This window comes from Notechis scutatus, chromosome 2, assembly GCF_049901735.1.
Source record: "Notechis scutatus isolate UNSWTSFEM ecotype Mainland chromosome 2, rNotScu1.2, whole genome shotgun sequence".
Lineage (NCBI taxonomy): Eukaryota > Metazoa > Chordata > Lepidosauria > Squamata > Elapidae > Notechis > Notechis scutatus.
The window spans coordinates 171,251,212-171,265,563 of NC_142010.1; the positions used below are offsets into that span (position 1 = coordinate 171,251,212).

A 14,352-nucleotide genomic window follows, 5' to 3' on the forward strand; every position below is an offset into this window, starting at 1 on the left:
CCGGTTGTTATGATTCTGCACAGTTCGGAGAACCGGCAAATTGTGTCCCTGGCTGGCCCCACCCCTCTCCTCCCCGCTCAGTTAGTCCTCATCACGCATGCGCAACATCGTGCGCATGCCCGACATCGCTGACTGCATTTTCTGATGATTGCTCTGATGATCAGTTGTGCCGGGATCCTCCTCACTGTCTTATTGCTTCGCCCAGGAGGCTTCCCTGAGGCCCAGAAGGCGGGGGGGAATGCTGCAAAAAAAGAAAAAGCCACGCCCACCCAGTCACATGGCACACCCACCAAGCCACGCCCACCTAGCCACACCGACAGAACCGGTTGTTAAAAAATTTGAATCCCATCCCTGATCTTAAATACCTTTAATGCATGAAATATATGGGGCTAGTCCTATATGGTTAGGGCTTCCTTAGGTAGTCAAATTCATTTTCTTCTGACTTGGCTGTGGTATAGATCAAATGGCAAAATTGGTGTGAGCTTTTCTCCTATTTGTTGAACTCTTTATCTTACCTCATTGCCTGCAGCCTGAATTTAAAACTCTGTAGTCAATTTCTCAATCTTTGAGTCTTTCATTTGAGTTTTCTTGCATTATATTGTAAGCACTTTCCAATCTCTGCATTCAAGCAAGTCTTTATTTTTACTCTGCTTTTGATACATAAGCATATAGTTATACGCTGCTCAAAAAAATAGAGGGAACACTTAAACAACACAATGTAACTCCAAGTCAATCACACTTCTGTGAAATCAAACTGTCCACTTAGGTAGCAACACTGATTGACAATCAATTTCACATGCTGTTGTGCAAATGGAATAGACAACAGGTGGAAAGCTTAGGCAGTTAGCAAGACATCCCCAATAAAGGAGTGGTTCTTCAGGTGGTGACCACAGACCACTTCTCAGTTCCTATGCTTTCTGGCTGATGGTTTGGTCACTTTTGAATGCTGGCGGTGCTTTCACTCTAGTGGTAGCATGAGACGGAGTCTACAACCCACACAAGTGGCTCAGGTAGTGCAGCTCATCCAGGATGGCACATCAATGCGAGCTGTGGCAAGAAGGTTTGCTGTGTCTGTCAGCGTAGTATCCAGAGCATGGAGGCGCTACCAAGAGACAGGCCAGTACATCAGGAGATGTGGAGGAGGCCGTAGGAGGCCATAGGAGGGCAACAACCCAGCATCAGGACCTCTACCTCCGCCTTTGTGCAAGGAGGGATAGGAGGAGCACTGCCAGAGCCCTGCAAAATGACCTCCAGCGGACCACAAATGTGCATGTGGCTGCTCAAATGGTCAGAAACAGACTCCATGAGGGTGGCATGAGGGCCCAACCTCCACAGGTGGGGGTTGTGCTTACAGCCCAACACCGTGCAGGACGTTTGGCATTTGCCAGAGAACACTAAGATTGGCACATTCGCCACTGGCTCCCTGTGTTCTTCACAGATGAAAGCAGGTTCACACTGAGCACATGTGACAGACTTGACAGGGTCTGGAGATGTCATGGAGAACGTTCTGCTGCCTGCAACATCCTCCAGCATGACCGGTTTGGCAGTGGGTCAGTAATGGTGCGGGGTGGCATTTCTTTAGGGGACCGCACAGCCCTCCATGTGCTCGCCAGAGGTAGCCTGACTGCCATTAGGTACCAAGATAAGATCCTCAGACCCCTTGTGAGACCATATGCTGGTGCGGTTGGCCCTGGGCTCCTCCTAATGCAAGTCAATGCTAGACCTCATGTGGCTGGAGTGTGTCAGCAGTTCCTGCAAGACGAAGGCAAGATGAAGGCATTGATGCTATGGACTGGCCCCCCGTTCCCCAGACCTGAATCCAATTGAGCACATCTGGGACATCATGTCTCTCTCCATCCATCAATGCCATGTTGCACCACAGACTGTCCAGGAGTTGGGGAATGCTTTAGTCCAGGTGTGGGAGGAGATCCCTCAGGAGACCATTTGCCACCTCATCAGGAGCATGCCCAGGCATGTAGGGAGATCATACAGGCACGTGGAGGCCACACGTGTTTTTTTCCACTTTAATTTTGAGTGTAACTCCAAATCCAGACCTCCATGGGTTGCTAAATTTGATTTCCATTGATAATTTTTGTGTGATTTTGTTGTCAGCACATTCAACTATGTAATGAACAAAGTATTTAATAAGAATATTTCATTCATTCAGATCTAGGATGTCTTATTTTTGTGTTCCCTTTATTTTTTTGAGCAGTGTACTTTCTATACCTACGACCCTGATTGCAGCTGTTAGAAGACCTGGCTGTAAAATTATGCTGTCATATCACTATCACAACATTCAAGTATGAACTTATTAAAAGCCAGAAATATTCTTGCTAGGTATAATACTTGAAAAGTAAGATAAAGGGAATCTATATTTAATATTACATGTCTTGACAGCAGCAAGAATTGTACATGCACAATACTGGGAAAATGAGGAAACATCCACAGAGGATGATGTAATTAAATTTTTTTTAGATTGTGCAGAAATGGATAGATTGACATTAAAAGTAAAAGTAAAAGAAGATACAGAATATTTTCAAACACGGGACTTGTTTTATAAATGATTGAACAGTAGAGGTAGAAATTAAGAGTGGGAAGAGTATTATTATATATTGTATTGATCCAGACAATATACTGTTCACTAAGCATTTATGTATGCAATGTAAAAATATATAGTATAAATAAACTGTTAAAAAAAAGTATGAATTTATATGCAGGACGAATGACGTCTTGGTAATCCAGGCAATTGTCCTTGTAGCTAATTTGTTTTGTTTTGCAAAATGTAAAATGGTTAAAGAAGTGTGTGCAGTGTGTGTGTGTGTGTGCGCGTGACAGAGAGATTCTTTTCATACTGCCAAGAATTGTTAAGGCAAGGAGTCAAACACTCCTGATTTGGACTCCCATGTTATTTAGCTGGAGAGAGTACCAGTTTAGGTAACGTAAGGTAAGGTAAAGTAAGGTAAGATAAGGTAAGATAACCTTTGTTGTCATTTTTTACTATGAGCACACTGGCATACATAAAAAATGAAATTCTGTTGCCTGCTCTCAAAAGAAAATATATATCTACCCATACACATACATAACACACATACAGTCATGCTATATACATGTAGATATTTAGACACATGCATGCATGCATGCATGCATACATACATACATATTCACATACACATTCATATACATATTTATATACTGCTGTCTATTCATAGCGGAAAGAGGAAACGAGAGTTCACAAGTTTGATACTATATGGAACAAAGCTGTGACTGAATCTAGATGTTCAGCTTTGGATACCATGAAGCCTCCTCCCAGAACAAGGAAAATAGATCATGAAGAGAATGGGTAGCACGCCAGACCATACTGTGAACCCTGCTCAAGCTGTTGGCTCATAGTATCCCTGGTGTCAAAGGATGGAAACAGTTGGGATGAATACTGAAAATACAAAAGTACAGAAGTCAAAGGGAAAATAAGTCCATAGCAAACATATACTGCCAATAAGAAAATCAAGATAGTTTCAGTGATCCATATGCAAAGCATATTAATTATAACACAAATATCCAGATATTAATAAATAATTTAGCATATTGAATGGAATGTATTAAGAAAAAAGATTTCTAAGAACACGGGAAAAATCAAAGCAATAAACCATTGTTGCTCTTTCAGCATCTTCCTGTTTTCTATATTGCTGAAAGGTAGCGAGATCTAATGACAGTGGGGATTAAGAGATGAAAGTTGCATTGGAAGCATCCATTAGTGAAGGTAAAAAAAGGTAAAGGAGACCCTGAGGATTTTCCTCTGCTAGTCATTAGCCGATTTTTAGGGGACAGCATTCACCTCCATTTCTAGGCTATTGAGCCAGCACTGTCTGAAGAAGATTATCATGGTCATATGGTCAGCATGACATCATGCCACAGTGCAGAGCATCCAGGGAAACATGGAGTGCTGTAACCTTCCCATAAAAGTGGTACCTATTAATCTACTTGCATTTACATGCATTTGAACTGCTAGGTTGGCAGAAGCTGAGGCAAGTGATGGGAACTCATTCTGTCACATGGTGCTAGGGTTTGAACCTCCACAGTATAGATCTTCTCTGGTGTCTTTTAAGCTGCTGAGCCCCCACGCCTGTTAAGGAAGGGGTATGGGTTACCTTTAATGTTAGAACTTTACCATTGCCAGTGAAGATCTGTTTTCATGCAAGAATGTCTTTTTCTAAACAGAACTTTCCAGTTAATTCCTGAAATTTTCTAGTCAGATTTCACCAATAATACAGAAATCAAAGAAACAGTATGAAAGTGATGAGTGATGTTGATGTTGGATCTGATTTGAATATGGGGCATCAGAGGTTTGGCTTAACAAGTAGTACAAATATGTAACCATATGTATGTATTCTATCGTTTCTACTGCTAATTTATGAAACTAATAACTCCATGTATTTTACAGGGCAGTTGCCACGATCTTTGACATTTTAGACTGCTCTCCTAATGACAATGTACGTATTTATTTTTGACAACTATTACTGTTTTACAATGGTAATTGGAGGTTCACTTAAGGCGGGGTGTCAAACTCAATTTCATTGAGGGGCACATCAGAGTAGTGTTTGACCTTGGGGGGCTGGGGGAGGGGGCGTGGCCAGCTCGAGGTCATTCATCGAGGCTTCGTTTTCAACCGCATCATCCTCCTGGGCTTCATTTTCACTGGCAGAGGGCTCCAGGAGGCTGTTGCAGTCGAAAATGGAGCCTGGGCAGGCTGCACACGGTCCTCCCGAGCTCTGTTTTTGCTGGTAGAGGCACCATGGGCTGGTCCTTCACTGTTTCCAGGGCGGGCCCACGGGCCAAATCTAAGCATCCCATGGGCCGTATCTGGAGCACGGGCTTTTGACACCCCTGACTTAAAGGCATTCAGTGCATCAATCTAATGAAAATTTAGCAGGTTACTGGCTTGCTGCTGGAGAAAAATCCCCTGAGCACCATGCACAAAAAAATATATGGTGTAAGCTATGGTTAGGTCTATAGAAAATCTATTATGCTTTCTATGCATATCTTTCCCATTAGATCACAAGATTAAAACAAACTTGGCCTTTGTGGCTGAATAAAGTCCTTCCCAGCAGTGGGATCCTACCTGTTCCACTACTGGTTTGGTGATTGCGCATGCGCACCTAACACATGCATGCAGCTTTCCAGACACCAGCTGAGGCCTTCAGCACCAATCAGCTGAGAGGATAAAGAAGAGAAAAGCGCGGAGGTGGGGCCGATCCTGCGCTTTTCTTTATCCTCTCGGCTGATCATTGGAGGCTTTTTTTTTTTTACTACTGGTTCAGCTGAAGCGGTAGCATACCACCTCTGGTCCTTCCCCTGAAGAGCCAAGATTTCTGGTATGAACCTCAAGTCAAGCTTCAGTGTTCACTACAGTTAATTTACCGCATAACTTAAGTTGAATTTACACAGGGAAGGAAGAAGAGTGGATCAACTTTATTGGTAATTCTGCTTTCCATGCCTAGTTTTTTGGAAAGTACACGGAAGTAATTCTGAAGTGGCCATCCTTGCTGTTCCTGTTCCTTCTGCTAGGACGTTTCCTTTTTAAATTTGTGAAAGCAGTGAGAGTTTCATCTGTATGGAACCAAAATGTGAGTATTTATAGCAGCATTGAAGTCCTCTCTTTTAATTACTTCATTTGGATTATTTGATTGTACTCCAATGAAAGGAAAGTTCTTTAAATGTGATTGAATACCAAAGACAAACCTAGAAAAAGAATTGTGAAATAAGCTAATTATTAAACCAGACTCACTGATTTAAGAAATGAGAACATGTCTGGTGATCTTATCCCTTTCTTACTATTTTGGCCATTTAAAGTAGGTAAAAAATGGTTACTTCTACAAGAGTTTGGAAATAGAGATTATGCGTCACCTGCTATCTGCTAGTTTCACTGTTTTTAATGAATGTTATTATGGTTTTCTAGATTTATTTAGGTTTATTAACTGCCTAGAGAAATACAGAAGTACAGTTGTGATGGTCTACAATCACAGTAAAATAAACATAAAATTACTAACCTCCCTGCCTATAATCAGTATTGTAAGCATAAAATGGTAACATTTCAAATTTGGTCAAAAATTTCCACATTTTTGGAAGACTTAATAATTGATTTGATTTCCATAGCCAGATATTCTCATGTCTTCTAAGATTTAACCACACTCTCCAATTCTTGATAGTTTTCCAAGCCTTATAGATCAGTGTTTTTCGTGCGGGCTGGGAAATTCTGGAGATTGTTTATTGGGGAGTAAGTTGTTAGACTAGGTGGAAGATAATGCATTGATTAATAATTGATTCCATAACTTTGCACGTAACACAACACAATGAGATTGGTCTGTAGTTTTCAACCAAGTAAGGGTCACCTTTTTTGAAAATTGTGTGTCCAATCATACACTGCCAATTCTCTCCTCTCCTCTCCTCTCCTCATACTGTACCATACCATACCATATCATACCTTAACTTAACTTAACTTAACTTAACTTAACTTACTTTTCCATGAAATTAATAAGCTCTTTTATGTATCAAACAGCTGATTTCGTCTAGTGGTTAAAGCACCAGGTTAGAAACCAAGACACCCAGCCAGCTTTCATACCTAAAGACTGAGTTTTTGATCTGCTTTAGGCATGAAAGCTGGCTGGGTGTCTCTGAGCCCATCACTTTCTCTCAGCCCAACCCCCACACAGTGTTGTTGTAGCGAAAATAGGAGGAAGAAAGATGATTAGGCATGTTCACTGCCTTGAGTTTTTATAAAAATAATAAAGGCAGGATATAAATAAATAAAAACAAATATTTTAATAGTATACATTTCATATTATAAGCCATTAATAAGTAATCATGTATGTAGCAGGTAGGGATCAATATTAATCTCAATGTTGGAACATGGTATCTGGAATGGTTGGGGTGCTGGGCAGGAGGTTAGCAAGCCCACGTTTGAGATGCGAGTGCTGCTGTGGGTGGGGTTGAGCTCTTGTGCTTCACTCCACCTCCTGCCAGGGACATGGAAAGAGCCCCCAACTGGGTGTCCCCAGGGCAACGGTGATGTCAGTATCTGATTCTTTTCACCTAGACGTACCTTGGTGCTTCTCACATGAGCGCAAAAGTGGAATAGTTTTGAAGAAAACATTTATGTGATTAAGTTTCAAAGTAGGTGCAAAGTTTGCCATTGTGCTGCTGAAATATAAAACAATCTCAATCTTATAATTAATTATACATTAATTATCTCTAAACAATAATAGTTCTATGCTTTTCTATCCCATGCTTATATCGCAAACTTCATTGTAGATATGCAAGTTGTAGGAATAAGGAAATATCTAGAATAATACTAATAAGGGAATAATGCTTGTGTTAGCCTATATTTTATATTTATATATTTATATAGATATATTTTATAACGAGCATGTGCTAGGAAATTCTATAATAGCCTTGTGGTTAACTGGATCCATCCATGTCAAGTGTGGGAAATCAGGAGTCCAGGCAGTTCAGTGAATATGTAGGTCTATTGCAAACTTAATTTCTCTACAAGAATCTGAACTACTAACAATCAAAGCAAATTGATGGTAGATGAGAGTCAATGGAATTCAAGATAGGCTGGACTTAGATCTCAAAGGGACTCGAGGCTGATGATGCATTTGACCCGCTCCCCCTTGGGCTCAGCCTGACTATCTCCTACCATCTGTCCACATTTTGCACTCAAGAGTGTTGCTTGATCTGCTAATTGTAATAATTTCTTCTTGTGAAACTATTCCCTCTCTTTTTGGAGACCTTTCATCTAACTCCTCAGACAGCAGAGATTAATTAATTTCAGCTACTTTGAAATTGTTCCACGTTATACACTTGTCTGAATGTTGGAGCTCAATGCTGAGAGAAATTATCCTGAGGCAGATCAGACTAAATTTTTGAGGATTCTACTTGTTGTTTCCAATGCTCTTCTTAGGTTAGAACCTGGGATGCCAAAAAGTGAAGTTAGGTTAATGTTAAATTACTAGTTAAAACTCCACTTCTTCTCCTTGGGCTTAGTCCCATTAATAATAGCTGATGACTGCCACCTAAGCTGGAACAATCTCATCAAATAAACACTAGGGTTAAATTGTTGAGATAAGATTACATGCCGAACATACACTCCTATAGAAACTACAAGTAGTCCTCACTTAATGACAGTAATTTGGACTGAAAATTTGCCATTTGTGACCTCCTGCCAGCATCTTCATGGGCTTTGCTTTTGAAAGCCAACAGTTAAGGTCACAAATGGCAATCGCGTGACCACAGGATGCTGCAGTGCATGTTAAGAGCCAGTTGCACAGCACTGGAATCACAACCACTTGACTGTGGGGATGCTGTGATGGCCACAACTATGAGGACCAATCATCTCATTTGTTCAGTGCTATCGTAACTCTGAACAGTAGCTAAATGAGGAGTTGGTAAGCAAGGACTACTTGCAAATGATATCAAAATTCAGATCAAGATAAATAGTTTAGGGAAATAGGGAAAAGGGTTTCTGGGGAATGACCAATTACCTCATGACATTTCCCAAACTAAGGAAAACTTTCATCCAGACTACAGTATGTATAATCACTTTTGGCATTATTACAAAGAAGATACTTTTAAGACTCCCCTGGAAAAAATGTATCTTTTCTTGTGCAATTGTAGGACATTGAAGTAAGGCCAACACTCTAATATTTTCAGGGATATCCAAAATGTTCACCTTCAGCATTATTTCAACAATGCCCTGGATGGACAGGCAACTTTTATATGGCTTTATTCTTTTTTGATGTTAAACCTTCCCTAACACAGATGGTAGCAGCAGAAAAGATGGGAGACCAATTATCGCAAGGCCTCCCACGGTTATAATCCAGCCTAAACATCCATTCTAATGTTTTTATAAGATGTTATAATCACACTCAGAAGCCTGTGGGTTCTTAAAATGAGCTCTGCTCATTGGTGCCATATTGGCTTTTTTGGCTTTAAGGTCTACTGTACTTCCATGACAGCTTCCTGAGGTATCAGTTAAAAGCACAAGAAGTATGTTAAGTCACTTGATATGCTCTGAATAAACAATTCAGCTAGGCACATTGCATTATCTGCAGTGGGTCTAACTCAGTGGTGGGATTCAAATTTTTTTTACTACCAGTTCTGTGGGCATGGCTTCGTGGGCGTGGCAAGGGAAGGATATTGTAAAATCCCTATTCCCTCCTTACTCCTGGGGAAAGGTTATTGCAAAATCCCCATTCCCACTCTTCCCACCCCACTAACCTGCTTTCCAGCTCTGTTCTCCTGTGCAGGGCAACAAAAGAAGACCCAGCCAATCAGCTGAGACTTGGGAGGCAGAGAATAGATGGAGGCGGGGCCAGTCAGAGATGGTATTTGCCAGTCCAAACTACTCAAAATTCCTGCTACTGATTCTCCAGAACTGTTCAGAACCTGTTGAATACCACCTTCTGGTCTAATCATGCTCTTTGTCAGTTATATGCACTAGCAGAAATAAACCTGGGTTAATATTATGTATCCATTTTGAGTTTTTTAATCCCTAAAAGTTCATTCTCTCTCTCCCTCTCTCCCCCCTCCCTCCCTCCCTCCTCTCTCTCTCTCTCTTACACACACACACACACGTTTTGTAATTCTGTGTAAAGCTGTTTTATTTACTATACAGGACAAAGATTCTCTTATGGAACAACACCAGTTGCAGTATGTCCAGCAGTTGCTGAGAAAGCCTGTGCTTGGGTGAGGATCATTTTGTCCTTGGAGACATTTTTGCTTTGACGTAGTCTGATAATTCTTTTTTCTTTTTTTCAAGTGTCAGATAATTGGCTAATACCAATAGGAGCAAAATCTTTCTGTCAACAGAGCAATAGTTAGGCTCATATTCCATAAAATGATAACATTAGCTGAAAAGCATCTGGAATTCCATGGATCCCTAATGGTTAGTCAGTGTATTCTGGCTTAAGGTTTGATTTGAATTCAATATAGACATCAGCTGCAGGTATGCCTGTGAGCATATGGACTGTCCTGCTGAAAAGCTTATCCTAGAATAAACATGCTAACCTTGGGATCCTCGGCAAAACCCACAATATCTTGCTGGCAAAGTGATGTGTTGTCTTTAAGCTTTGATTCTCATGACATTCTGATGAAGAAAGAAATGTTTTGAAAATGCTGCTTATAGGTAATCCTCAACTAATGAGAGTAATTGGGATTGGAGTTTACATCACTGAGTCATGGTGGTTGTAAAGCATGATATCATGTGATTACACCCCTTAGCAATAACAATCCAGCACTCCCCATTGCCGTCATTAAATGAGGTTGTTGGGTGAGTCCCAAATGGACCAAATCAGGCTAGAAAGAAAGCAAGATATGGCGCAAGTGCAGTGAGGCTGGGGTGGCTTTTGCTGTGTGGGTGAATATGTACGAGTGTCCCTTGGAAGGAGAGGATGAGAGTGACTTAACAGAGCAACCTGCAACCTTCCCTGCCATCTTCTCCATTGACTTTGCTTGCTGGAAGCTGGGAGGGGAGTTCACAAACGGAGATACTGGGGAAAACTAGTTTGGGGAAAAATAGAGCATGTTGGTCACCCATATCCTGTTCATTGTTTTTTATTCTCATTCATTCCTATCATCTACAATCCAGCCACATTGAGGGATAAAGACCCTGGCAATAAGGGTTCTGTTGATAGAACTAGGCCAAATAGCAATGGTAATTTCAAATTCAGAGAAATAAAGGAAATGGACTTTCTTCTATCATACGCAAAGCAGCTTTGGAGAATGGCCTGTTTTGTTTTGTTTTTGTTGTTGTTACTTAACACCCCTATATTTTTATCTACCAACAGGAATCCCCAGAAAAACTGGTTTCAGAGAAAGTTGTATCAATGGGACCCCTACTTTAAATTCCCCAGCAGATTAATCAGCACAATTGTCGTTATGTTCCTATGTCTTTACATGGTAAGGCAAGGCAATGCATGATGCTTTCAGCAAGGAAATCACTGCTGCTTTTGGTCCAATCAAATCATCTTGCACTGAAAGCATTCTGGGGATCAGCTGTTATCTGTAGTCCAAAGCGTTGATCATTGAAGCTAAGCTGTAGTGCATGCTATATTTTGCATGCTGAGCAACATTATTTTTGGGATAGGTCTTATTTTTGGGGAAATGGTGAATAAGAGGATAAACTCCTAGAAGTAGAATCTTATTTGTTAAAGGAAAGATCAATTAGAAATTAATTTCTAGATATATTCTCATACAGCTTTAATCGAGGATTGTAGTAGTCATGTGCAATGCTATTTGTGGCAGATTAAGTTCATCCATCAAGCCAAGCAACATTTGTTTTAAACATGCTTTGCTGAATAACCATACTTCTTGTATTTGACAATCACAATTACTTGGCTTTATGTAACAATTAAGACACAAACTATATTGTATCTTAATATTATATCTTGTATTAATATAAGCTATGTGAACACAACAAAGCCAAGTTATTTACTGTACTTGAAGTAGCACAGATTCCTGTATAAAGATTTTGCCTGCCCACCAACCAGGATAGTCTGGGAAGATGCAGGAATTATGACCTTCAATTAGCTTGTGTTGCCACATCCTTTCCTGTCGTTGGTCAGGTTATAGAAACAAGGCAAAGGGAAAAATGCCTTCCCCTTTCTGCCAGTAATGGATCACAGGGCAGAATGAGCCCTTGGAGAGATATGGGTCTCATGACACGTACAACAAAAATTGGCACCAAAACTATCTTTGTAAACTAGTCTTTAGAGTATGTTAACAGTAAATAAAAATAAACATTACAGTTGAAGAAAGGATTAGGCTCCAGGAAGGGAAGTATGAACAAAGGAACATTTTCTCTTAATCAACAAAGGAAATTTCATCTAAGATGTTGATTAAGATGGTGAATCCAGAGAAGAAGCTAGCTTTGCATGGTTTGTCCTGAGCACAAACAAAATAAAATCAAGAGTGATGACAATCAAGTTACTCATTTTACACACAAGTTACACATTACACACACACACACACACACCTCTTAACAGATGGGATCTATTCCTGTTGAGGGATTTAGCTAACAGATCTCCCCCAACTTAAATTACTGTAGGTGTGAAGGTCTACAGGTCAATTGTGAACGCATTCTGAACTAATGGGAGTCCCTAAAGGTATGTATTATTATCTTATAATTTTCACTTCAGACATTTTTCTGCATCATTATCTTTCATTTCTCTTCCAGTTTATTGGGTTTGAATTTTTTTTGATCAAATCACTTATCACAGCACTCAAAGCACTGCATAATTTCTTCGAAGAAGCCTTTTCAGTTTCGGGAGATGCATCATGGGTCCAAGACTTTGAAGAGTTTATTCGTGTCTTAGAAGGTAAAGGCATAATATTTTGTGACTATACCATTACTTTTCCATGGGCGGTATAATGTACCAGTTGCATTGAAAAAGAGAATGACAAACTTCTAATAATGTTGTCCCTAAACAAAAACCTGATAGTGCTTGAAGGGGGGAAAAAACAGCACATAGCTCCATTCTTTCTTTTCACAATGGGAGGAAGAGCAGCTAGGTTGGAAAATGCCCTTTATGGAGGGCTGTAACTTCAAGTCTCTAAAATTGAACTTGAAGAAAAGAAGCTTCTCCTTTGTGCAAAACCACCTTCCTTTTTGGAACCCAGCATGGTTTGCTAAGCTAAAAGGAGAAGGCCACCATTTCTTCAGTAGAGTAGAAAAATGGCTTCTCAGGAGAAGGTGTTATATTCTCCATTGGCCCTCTATATCCACTGCTGTAAGGACTCTTTGAATACAAAAATATTAATTTCATACAAATAAAATAAATATGTTCATAATCCCGTGCTCTGGTCAGAGATTGACAAACCCTCAAATATAAGCTAAATTTCTTTCCTAAAGTTTTCCCATCCACATTTCCTACTGTATTAGCATTTTCCAGCTGGAAGGAAGAGAATGTATTCTTTTTTCAATATCCATGCTGGCAGGGAATAATTAAAATGTATATATTTTAAGGTAGATGGCAATTATATTAAAGAGTATAGGATGAAAGCAAGAAGATATAGAGTCATATAAGGTAATTACTTACTTGCACTGGAAATTTCTGCTATTTAGTTGCAGTCATTAGGCTGGTTTATTTTTGTCTTTAAACAATGACTAGCAAATGTTCAACAGAACTTTTTTTGTCAGATTTCCTTGGTCTTTGAGGTAATAAATGGGTGGGATTCAAATTTCTTAATAACCAGTTCTGTTGGCGTGGCCTAATTTCTGGGTGTGGCTTGGTGGTCATGTAACTGGCTGGGCATAGCTTGTATGTAAGTATTTCTGTAAATATTGATTTTTTAAATAAAAAAGAGCAACTTTTACCCAAAATCAGGCAAAGCAGGCAGGCAGATTGAGTTGCTCCCAGAATCACAGATTCCCTCAGACACCTACCATTCTGCAATCTGCTACCTGAGTCTGCACTGAAAAATAGAAGCTTCAGGCCTAAGGAAGGTTCAGCTCCAACTATTGCCTGTTTTCTAGCTAATCTAAATCTCCCGGCACAGCTGATAGTCAGAACAGCTGATGGTCAGAGGGAAGGAAAAATCGCAAGTTGCCAAAAATTAGGAGCAGACAAGTTGGATGGCACGCATGCCAGCTAAGGAGTGAGTGGGTGGGGAGGGGAGGGGAGGGGAGGGGCTGGGCAGCCAGTGGCACAATTGGCAGGTTCTCCAAACTGTGCAGAATTGTAACAACCGGTTCTATAGAATTTCTAGAGAACCGGTCCAACCACATAGAATCCCACCCCTGGTAATAAATCCTTTTATACTTTTCTCTGTTAGATAGCTTTATGTGGCTACAGTTCTGATAGCAAAATATAATTGCCTTTCAAAACCTATGGCTGTAGCATTGACCTGAAAATGAGTTGTAAGGAGTTTTTAACTGACCAGAAATCTTTTTTTCCCTTAGGTTTCATTCCCTAAAAGACTCAGGTGTTTGTTTGGCCTTTCTAGTGTGAGTAAGTGTTTAGAAATGATTATAGCAGCAGCAGAAGAGCAAATATAGGCAACAGAAATGATAGGGGAGTTAGAATAGTTCCCTGTTTTTATCTTTGTGTGAAAACAGGTAAGGGAAGTCATGATTTTGGATGGATTTGATTACAAGTAGTCTTTGACCATTTTTCATTCATAGTTACAATGGCCTTGGAAAAAGTTACTTGCAACCGTACTCACGCTTACAACTGTCACATCACCCCTGTACTTGTGTTGCCATTATTTTGGTGATTGGCACCTGGCTCACTTTTATGACTGGGTGCAAAATCCTGTGGTCATGGGATTGTGATTTGAGACCTTTTTTTTTTTGGCCAA

At 40.2% G+C, this 14,352-nt stretch overlaps 1 protein-coding gene across 2 annotated transcripts in view; it reads left to right on the forward strand.

Moving 5' to 3' along the window:
• LOC113415502 (stimulated by retinoic acid gene 6 protein-like) overlaps nt 1–14,352 on the forward strand; it is a 49,519-nt gene that overhangs the window by 22,059 nt on the left and 13,108 nt on the right. For both annotated transcript variants that reach the window (XM_026672937.2, XM_087957396.1), the window contains 5 exons: nt 4,439–4,487; nt 5,496–5,621; nt 9,671–9,741; nt 10,842–10,953; nt 12,230–12,371. In XM_026672937.2, coding sequence (XP_026528722.2) covers nt 4,439–4,487; nt 5,496–5,621; nt 9,671–9,741; nt 10,842–10,953; nt 12,230–12,371 — 500 coding nt within the window. The remainder of the gene's footprint in view (nt 1–4,438; nt 4,488–5,495; nt 5,622–9,670; nt 9,742–10,841; nt 10,954–12,229; nt 12,372–14,352) is intronic.